This window comes from Bactrocera neohumeralis, unplaced genomic scaffold (assembly GCF_024586455.1).
Source record: "Bactrocera neohumeralis isolate Rockhampton unplaced genomic scaffold, APGP_CSIRO_Bneo_wtdbg2-racon-allhic-juicebox.fasta_v2 cluster10, whole genome shotgun sequence".
NCBI classification, from domain to species: Eukaryota; Metazoa; Arthropoda; class Insecta; order Diptera; family Tephritidae; genus Bactrocera; species Bactrocera neohumeralis.
The window spans coordinates 11,928,670-11,939,004 of record NW_026089623.1 but is presented as its reverse complement, the minus strand read 5'-3'; the positions used below and the strand labels follow the sequence as shown (position 1 = coordinate 11,939,004).

The window sequence follows — 10,335 nt, the reverse complement described above, 5'->3', positions numbered from 1 at the left end:
TCACCGAAATACGAAACGAACGCTTGTCTTATTTCCTCTGCTCTTGGGTTGACATTTCCACAAATGTTAGAGACGTCTTCTGGCAACTGCCGAGATTCGTTTTCGATTTGTTGTGCTGCAATCCACTTTTCATTAATTTCATCATTTTCCTCATTTAAAAAGTTGTGCAAAACACAGCACGCTTTTATGACGATTTTCGTGTTGGCCATGTGGTTATCCAAGGCTTTTCCAACCCGTCTAAACCTTCCCTTTAAATGACCGAAAGCATTCTCCACTACTCTTCGGCATTTCGAGAGTACATAGTTGATTTTTTTTTTATCCAAAGGTTGGTTTACACAAAATGGGTACGGTTTCATCAAATGTTCATCAAATTTGAACGCAGAGTCGCCCAACAAAACGACTGGAACATTAACTGACGATATTTGTTTACTCATGTCTTTAAATATAGTACATTGTGCCAACTCACTTTTTAAAGATGATCTCTCAAATATTGAAGAGTCATTACAACGGCCTGGACTACCAACGTTGATGTATATAAAGCGACATCTATAACATTAAACAAATACATTAGGTGCTTAAACGAGCTTCATGAAAAAACTTACCTTGCATCTACTATAGCCAAAAGAACTGTGGAATACCAGCATTTGTAATTGTAGTAGTCAACAGCATCTTCTGCAGCTGGGCGAACTTCTATACGACAACCATCTAAAACTTAAAAATATATAAAAACTCAAATGTAAAAACATTAACTTATTACCTATAGCTCCTAACACTGGAGGGAAATCCAATGACTCAAAACCATTTAAATACTCGCGCAATTGAATTTCGTACATTGGGAATTTCTTCAAATACAAAGGCCACAAACAACGCCAGACTTCATGACAGAAATCAATTAGAATGGAGCAGACAGTGCTTTAACCAATTCCGAACATATTTCCAATTGTTCGGTATTCTGCAGAAGAGCCAAGAGCATATAAAGCAATAGCAATGCGTTTCTGTCGATATAGTCACAGGAACAACCAAGAACTCTGGCAATGTTTAAAGAGAGTTTTGAGGTACCTGAAGGGGACTATTGATTCGAAATTAGTATTTAAGAAATATACTAATTATGATAATTTCTTAATTGGTTATGTAGACTCAGATTGGGGTGGTAGTGAGAGTGATAGAAGAAGTACAACAGGATATTTATTTAAAATGTTTGATTCAAATGTAATTTGTTGGAATACGAGAAAACAAAACTCCGTGGCTGCTTCATCAACTGAAGCAGAATATATGGCTTTGTTTGAGGCGGTTAGAGAAGCATTGTGGCTTAAATCGTAAATGAAGAGTTTAAAAATTAAATTGAAACAACCAATTAAATTATTTGAAGATAATCGGTGTTGTATAAGTATTGCTAATAACCCCTCTTGTCACAAACGATCTAAACATATTGACATAAAATATCATTTTACTAGAGAACAAATTGAAAATAAACTAATACAAATTGAATATATTTCCACAGATAAACAGATAGCAGATATTTTAACAAAAACACTTCCAGCTCCACGCTTTATTAATCTGAGATGCCAAATGGGTTTGACTGACTAATATACATACCTGAGGATATTGCTGATATATGAAAACAGATTGAAAGGAAGGATATTTATGTGCATAAATCATAGATTTTAATCCAAATTGCTACATTAATAAATTTCCAATTTAATTTAAGTGTATAATTTTTCATTACTGGTCTGATTAGGTTTTTCTGGGTTTTTCCTAATCCTTGCAACGAATGTTGGACCAATATGTATTCCCAGCTACTGTCAAGCTTGTCGCATCTGTAGATTTAAGTAACTGAGATTGAATTTATTTATTGGTAATGGAAATGTAAATGATTTTATCTTTGAATACCAAATTATAAACATTGCTATGAATATTGTTTTTGAGGAGGTGTGTTGGCAATCCATGCATGTGAAGCTCTAAATTGAAGAAACATGGCAACCCATGCATGTGAAGCTATGTTATACCAATGTTGGTAAACATTGGATAATGCAATAATTAGTTTGAATTTCATAAGCAAAATACAATAAGGGTATTCGTTTAAACGTGTAAAAGCCCCGTAAACCTCTTAAACCGTGTATATTTACGAATGCGTAAAAATCTGGCAGCAACTTATATGGAAATTCATTTAAACACATTACGCACCAATGTCAGTGTGTAAAGAACGCTTGTAAATTTACGATATTGCAAAAGCAACCCTTCCAAACGACCAGCTGATGAATATTATTGTCAAAATTAAAATGGAAAAGGTAAGAATGAAACTCCGAACATAAATTTTATTTAATTGTTGCAATTGTTTTATATTTCAGGATAAAAAGTTAAGGCAAAAGCGCCTACGGCTGAAACCGTCCCATCGCTGGACAGAGTCGCAGTCCCTGCAGCTGTTGCAAGCAGTATCCGACGCAATTAAAGATAGTCCAGAATCTTTTGAGGTAAGGGTTTTAGAAAAGTGAAAATGTTTAGGTACATATGTTTGTTTTAACACGCATTTACGCATATCTTCCAGAAACCGACCTCCCAAAGGTTTTACGAAAAATTGCAGCAAAATACACCGGCACTTCAATCTGTCCTTTGCGTAGCTATGAAAAGCAAAATGAGGTATCTCAAAGCGTTGTACGTTGCCGCGGCAGCCTGGAAAAACAAAACTGGGTCTGGACTACTCGCTAATGGTGACGAGTCAAGCGTATCAGCGCATGTCAACAAAATTTGTCCCAACTTTGACTTACTGGAAGTTATCTTCGGGCAACGCAAAAATGTAAATCCCGGAGTAATTTTTGAAAGCACTGACAGCATTGAAGTACTGACTGATTCCCCTTGTGCTGATAGTTCGTTAAACGATACCATCGATTCCTACGACTTGTGTGCGCTCGATGCACTGTGGTCTGAAATTCAAATTTTTTGGCATAAATTAGAAGGAGTGGTACTAGGCAATTGAAATTTCGCATACAGGTTATATATGACTTAGTTAAGAAAAATTCCAAGAATGGATGAAATCGGTCATTCTCCAGGGGTACCTCCCTTGGACCTATAGTAAAAATTTTTGAATTTCAGCTCCAAAAATTGCGATATCTTCACGAAAATTGGTAAATATGTTATTCTTGTAATACGCATCGACGATACCAAAAATATTTGAAATCGGCCAGTCCCTAGGAATACCTCCCTTGGACCTATACTAAAAATTTGGTTTTATAAAATGAAAAATTTGCATATGATAGGCAAAAGTGGTCAAATAATTTTATTATCCGAATATTTATACACATGTTTTTACTGAAACAATTATTTTTATAATAACATTTACTGTACATCTGAAATGAGAGAGAAGTTACAGAATTATTAAATTCACTTGAATATAATATAAAAAGTTATATGTACCAAGCAAATCATTCGAAATCACAGTCTTCCGTATCTAAAACTAAAGCGTTCTCCACAACGTCTGCTTCCGATATATCGGAATCAGAATTATCCGAATCGTATTCAGATCCCCCTGGCAAGTGGTTGCAAATTTGCAGCTCACTTGAAGGTGTAAGCAATTGTATTACTTCTTCTGGTAGCTTCTTTCTTTTCCGATATTTTTCTCTAGCGGAGAAAGACAAGCTTGAAAGAAGGGGGTCTGAAGAATCCATTGCTCTATTGAAAACATCAGTCATATTATTTTTTCTTGTATTTTATCTTGCATGTGCGTTGCGATCTCTCTTGTATAATTTATTTCGAGCTTCTGACGCATTTTCACCAAAACAACCAACAGGCATTACGCAATTTTGTATAATCTGTGAGCCGTGAACAAATTGTTTATGAACTGTTGCTGACATTGGAAACCATAAATATTTTTCCATGTACAAGAAGGCAGTTCTTTTGCAAAAATCTTCAAACTTTGTGTTATCTATAGGATACTCGCAGGAAATAGCAATTAATATTACTCTAAAGTTATTCAAAATTTCTATATCAATATTTGTAATTAAAGAAAAGAGTTCCAAATTGTTAAATGCTTTCCTGGCAGTATTGCCGTTATTTGATGTTCTACTACCATTTGCTTTATAGCGCCCATACACGAGCACACAAGTGCGTTCGATCGGTATGAATTCGTTTGCCCATACACGACACACAAATCCATTTTGCGTTCGTTCTTCACAGAGTTAACATGTGCGACAGGCAAGCGGAACATTTCTTGGAATTTATTTCTAATGTAGCATTTTTATCTATTTAATTGTATTTCGTTAATAAGTTATTCCAACTTTTATTTTTCTTACACTATGTATATGTATGAGCGCTTAGGCAAAAAGCGAAAACTTTGAAGCGTTATTTCTCGGTTTTTCATTTTTACGATTATTCTTAATTGGCGGGCAGGATAGAAAAAAATAAACGTCGTATGGAATTAGGGCAAAGTTTATTATCATTGACATAAAATTATCTTATACTTAAACTAAAAAAATATTAAGAAAAGTCAAGTTTTAATTGTATATTTTTAAACAGCATAAAATAAAATTCTTTTGAAAAGCCACTACTTATTCAATTTTTAATAAAATTTTAAATTTTACACTTTTTTTTGGAATTTTCTTAGTTTAACTAGAAGATAAATTAATAAAAAATATGAATCTCTTTGAATTTTTTGTTTCCGATAGAAATTGCGACCTGCATCCTGCCCGCCGTCCGAAAAATGTACATGCGAGATGCATCGGGTAATTGCTTCCCAAAGGCAGAATATCAAAGATTTCGTATCCAAAAAATTTGTGAAAGATGCTCAAATATATAACTATAAAGCCTAGAAATTTCGCTTGAATCAATTATTTCTTTCCCTCGCAAAAAAATTCTCAAAAAAATCGATTTTTTGCAGCCTCGAAAGCAGGCTCTCCCCTTAACACTTGGCATTGTCCGCGATCTTCACTGTTCGGCGACACGAGAGAAATGAGATTTTGTGCGCCGACAACGCCATACACGATAAACATGTTCGCGCACCGATCGTAAAAAATCAAACATTTTCGCGAACATGGATCGGTACGCGAACAAGCCCATACACGATAAACCGCAAGCGCACACATACCGATCGAACGCACTTGTGTGCTCGTGTATGGGCGCTTTTAGGCTTATCTACATGATGGCCCATTTCTTCCCAAAACCTCTTTTGTACTTCTTGTTTACGAAGTTGGAATGCTTCTTTATCTGAAGCTTCCCTTATTTGCCACTTTTTTAATTCGATTCTATAAGCAATGTGTACAACGAATTCAAATACTCGAATCCATGCATGTAGTGGGCTAATACCATATCTAAGGGATGTAAGTTTGGGTTTAAAAACATCAGAATTAAAATTCTTTGTTATTACGAATTGTTTTGGTGTAGCACCATATATTGGGCATTTTTGATTAGAATTGGTGTTTGTTATAACATTTAGTACCTCTCCATCAATCAAAATCATATGCAAATCATAATTGACAATAATTTTTTCTCTGTTATCAAGGTAATATTCAAATGGATTTAAATAAGATATTTGCATATCTAGCTGACTATTTTCTGATAGAATTAGAGCTGTAGATTATTTTACTAATTGCATTTTTAATGGCCTGCAAAACCGCACTGATTGCGTAGTGCGATTCCTCCAAATAATTTTGCCAGAACTGTCCAACATTTGTAAAGGTTTAATGGTAGTTACAAACAGTGATTGGTCAAAAATTTGAGGTGTACTTGTCTCAAACCTTTGTTTAAACATACTTTGTCCCGTTGTACCGTCAAACCCATAGCTAGCAATTAAAACAACATTCTAAATTTCTGCCATCTTTTTGGAATAAAAGAATGCGTTGTGCGGTATGGTCTAAGAGATTTTGCAGTGATACTTCCGCTGAAGACTCCGACACAGATATCTCCTTAGGCCGGCAAAGTAGCTTGCATTTAATTACTTCCTCATAGCTTGGATATACATATGTATATTGCAATTCCTTTCTTTATTTAACAACCTCATGTTGATATATTGTCTTTTGCTTAAATCATTTTCAAGTAAAAATGCGAGAGCTTCTTCCGGAGTGAGTGGAACTGCTTCGTGTTTTTTGGAGGTAACAGCTTTTCTTATTTAGCTTTGTTCTGCTTGAAGTGCAGTTTTCTTTAAAATAAATGCTAAATCACTTTGTTTTGATTTTTTGCCGCCACAGTAGCTGCATGAATCAAAAAATCAATATCGTCATTGTTTTCACATGAAAGATCACTTGCCAGATTCCTCTTAAGCCGATCTTTTGCATCTGTGTTGCTAACCTTTGGTCGTCCTGCTTTACTTGAACAGGGTTTTTCAAAATCATTCTCAGAAATTTCAATAATAGTTGTTACGGAAACCCACTGGGGGTATTTCTCTTTAAATCTATTAACCATACGAATACATTTTGATAATTTTTGGCTAACATATGCTAATAAATTTTGTATTTTTTTTTTTCTTATTTCATCCTTTTTCTTTAAACTTAACTCATTAGTATTAATTTTTTTAAATGCCCAATCCAAAACAACATTAGTTTTGCGATCGCCCTCTATCCAAACTCCAAGCATTTCTTCGTGTTGGAATTTAAAGGTTGCTGAAAATTACAAATATACTTAAACGGGGCGAAAACGGGTCAATGTTACATACATGATTTTAAAGAACATACCCCAAACATCCACCGAACATAAAAATCTGGAACGATACGGGACAATGCACACAACTTTCACTCCACAGAACACAGGTTAATACGAAATTTTCGGTTAAAAAAGCTATCAAACAAAACTCCACACTATACAGATATAACAGAACAAACCACATTTTTTCCAATAAGTTCAAAAATGGATACCTTTCTTATATTCTTCCATTATAAATTTATTTCTTTTTTTCCTTTTTAACTATTATCGAACAGCTGTTTTCTTACAATATTTTACTGAACTGTTTACAAGTTTGTTGTTGCTTCAGAAGCATCATGTTTTACAGCTCATATTTAGAACAGAGTTGCCATATCCAAATAATTTTTTGTATATTTTAGACCACTGAAATGTCTTAATTAATACTGCGTACCTATTTTTTTGAAATAAGAAAAAATAATTTTTGGATTTATGCCAAAAAATTTGAATTTCAGACCATAGTGGATTGTGAGGATTTAGTTGACCCAATGGCGATTGCAGTGCCGCCGCCGCGGGAACTTCTACACCACAAAGTTTGTTGGACTTTAGAAGTTCAACAAAAAAACCAAAAAGAAAGGGTGAAGCCCCGTTCAATAAATTGATTTTTATTCAGGAGAAAAGGTTGGAATTAGAAGTTAAGAAAGTAGAATTAGAAAAGGAAAAAGAAAAGAATGAGGTCGAGTTGAAAAGAATTGAACTGAATAATCAATTAGAAATGAAAAGAATTGAAACTGAATCAGAAAAAGAAAAAGAAACCAAACTGGAAATTGAAAAACTAAAACTTGCTAGTGAAGAACGCATTAAAATGTTTGAAATTGAGTTAAAGTTAAAATCAAAATAAATGTTAAACTTTAAGAGATTTCACATGGTACTTTTTTCGCAAATTTAAAAGATCTCATAACAAAATACATATATTTGAATGTAACTAAATGTTAATAGGCACAGAAGCACTTTTTATTTTTCTGTAAATAAAAGCATATATTAATGGATTTTAAAGATATGTAAACATGAGTTTCAATACTTTATTTTTAAGTTTCCATTAGTGATAACAATGAAAGGCGCTTAGATGCACCTTCAACTGTTGGTAAGTTTTGATCCCCAGGCTCGTCGGTTTCACTGTTTTCACTAATGCTTTCTTCGTCAACATCAAAACTACCGTCGTTTTCTTTTAATATAATATTGTGCAATATCGCACAAACTAATATCCACCGGCCGAATTATCACTCTTTATTTGAATTTTGAGTTCTTTCAAGCTATTAAAACGTTCTTTCAATAAACCAAAGCAATGCTCAATTCTTATTCGGTACTGGCTGAACGTTCTGTTGAACAGAATTCGTTGATTCAAGGTGCCTTCCGTTGCGTTTATTCTAAAAGGAGGAAGGGTCGAAGTTAATTAATATGCACTGTCTGCAGCTAACCACTCTGATCCTGTTAGCATTTCAGTGGCGTTTGTGGACAGCTCGCAATTGGTGTATATCCTAGCGTCGTGAACACTACCGGGATACCCCAATACCATTAGACGAATTACTAGTTTGTGGTCACACACACATTGAGCCTTAAGTGAATATATATATTTGCGAGAAAAATATGCTTCACAATCTACAGTGGGTTTTTCCGCCAATTTTATCTCCATTCCATCTACGTAGCCAACACAATGTGGTAGCTCACTGAGTGTTTGAACAACTAAAGCTCTACTCTCTACAGGGTCCGGCCAAAACAGAAACTGAGTTTTCCTTTTAATTATTGCATCAAATACTCTGTTGGTCATGACCTATTGAGAAATTTAAAATACAGCTGAAACACAAATTTTAACCGATACATATGGAAATAGCTCACCTGTATTACTCCACCATCGCTAATACCAAACAAACTAGCAATTTTAGTAATTGTTGCTCCTTCTCCACATGAACCCAGTCGGTACATTACTACAGCGAATTGAATTTGGATAGGGAACTGTTTACATGAACGTGGACCATTGAACACTTCGTCATCCTTTATCAGATCAATGATAAAATCAAATGTGGTTTTGCTGACTCGCACAATTTCTCGAAACCTGTTTTCATCCAAATGCGGTAATACATCTATTAAAAAGTTGGGTGATTTTGGGACAGAATGATGAACAAATGTAGATCCATATCTAAAATATGCTGCAGCTGCCAATGCAAAGCTAAAGTCTTCCATAATTTCATCTTCCTTTTTGCGTTGGATTTCAGAAATCATTTACATATTTATGTATATATGCTTCTTCTTCTTAATTGGCGTAGACACCGCTTACGCGATTATAGCCGAGTTAACAACAGCGCGCCAGTCGTTTCTTCTTTTCGCTACGTGGCGCCAATTGGATATTCCAAGCGTAGCCAGGTCCTTCTCCACCTGGTCCTTCCAACGGAGTGGAGGTCCTTCCCCCGGCGGGTACAGCGTCGAATACTTTCAGAGCTGGAGTGTTTTCGTCCATTCGGACAACATGACCTAGCCAGCGTAGCCGCTGTCTTTTAATTCGCTGAACTATGTCAATGTCATCGTATATCTCGTACAGCTCATCGTTCCATCGAATGCGATATTCACCGTGGCCAACGCGCAAAGGACCATAAATCTTTCGCAGAACTTTTCTCTCAAAAACTCGCAACGTCGACTCATCAGTTGTTGACATCGTCCAAGCCTCTGCACCATATAGCAGGACGGGAATTATGAGTGACTTATAGAGTTTGGTTTTTGTTTGTCGAGAGAGGACATTGCTTCTCAATTGCCTACTCAGTCCGAAGTAGCACCTGTTGGCAAGAGTTATCCTGCGTTGGATTTCCAGGCTGACATTGTTGCTGGTGTTAATACTGGTTCCTAAATAGACGAAATTATCTACAACTTCAAAGTTATGATTGTCAACAGTGACGTGAGTGCCAAGTCGCGAGTGCGACGACTGTTTGTTTGATGACAGGAGATATTTCGTCTTGCCCTCGTTCACTGCCAGACCCATTTCTTTTGCTTCCTTGTCCAGTCTGGAGAATGCAGAACTAACGGCGCGGGTGTTGAGGCCGATGATATCAATATCATCGGCATACGCCAGCAGCTGTACACTCTTATAAAAGATGGTATGCGCCTTTAAAAAATGTAGCATTGACGCAAAACAATTACCGTCATGTTTTCCAAACAGCTCCAACATTAACAAATCAATTACTAGTGATTTTTCCCAAAGTTGAAAAAATTTTGCTTTTTCGCTAACTTTCGGCATTTTAATATTTTGACACCCAAACAGCTGTTTAATACATAAATAAGTAGCATTTACACAAGGAATTTGAAGTGCGTTCATGTAACACGCTGTGTATTTGCATAAATTTATGCGATGGGTAACATTATACGTTTAAACGAATACCCTTAATATTCAAGCATGTTACAAAACTCCGTTAGGATGTTAAGTTTACATATTCTGTTAAATGCTAGGTTTGAATTTCTTGTATTTTATTCGTTCGTTTTATGACGCCGGTATGGCAAGACCTGAAGGAAAGAAGAAAATTAAAACTAAAGTGGTATTCTTTATTGTGGTGGTGCGGGATTATAAAATATATATATATTGTGTTATTGTTTTCTGTGCGCCATTACTGAAATAAGAGTGTAGAAGATTGAGGCAGGTTATACTGCTTACTGTTGCTGGAAAGGATTGGATGTTGCTGAACGAGA

General features: G+C 35.4%; 1 protein-coding gene across 1 annotated transcript; it reads left to right on the top strand.

The window, feature by feature from the left end:
- The first annotated feature begins 696 nt into the window (after positions 1-696).
- Positions 697-4,732, top strand: LOC126765357 (uncharacterized). Its single transcript, XM_050483082.1, has 3 exons — positions 697-2,288; positions 2,349-2,471; positions 2,546-4,732. The coding sequence occupies exons 1-3, from the start codon at positions 2,256-2,258 to the stop codon at positions 2,972-2,974; spliced, it is 585 nt and encodes a 194-aa protein (XP_050339039.1). The 5' UTR covers positions 697-2,255; the 3' UTR covers positions 2,975-4,732.
- The last annotated feature ends 5,603 nt before the right edge of the window (positions 4,733-10,335 follow it).

What these genes read in the sequence shown, in the direction of transcription:
- LOC126765357 (XM_050483082.1), top strand. Translation starts at nt 2,256, where the DNA reads ATGAATATTATTGTCAAAATTAAAATGGAAAAG. An exon ending in TCAAAATTAAAATGGAAAAG is followed by an intron (nt 2,289 to 2,348) that starts GTAAGAATGAAA and finishes TTTATATTTCAG; the next exon opens with GATAAAAAGTTAAGGCAAAA. An exon ending in ATAGTCCAGAATCTTTTGAG is followed by an intron (nt 2,472 to 2,545) that starts GTAAGGGTTTTA and finishes CATATCTTCCAG; the next exon opens with AAACCGACCTCCCAAAGGTT.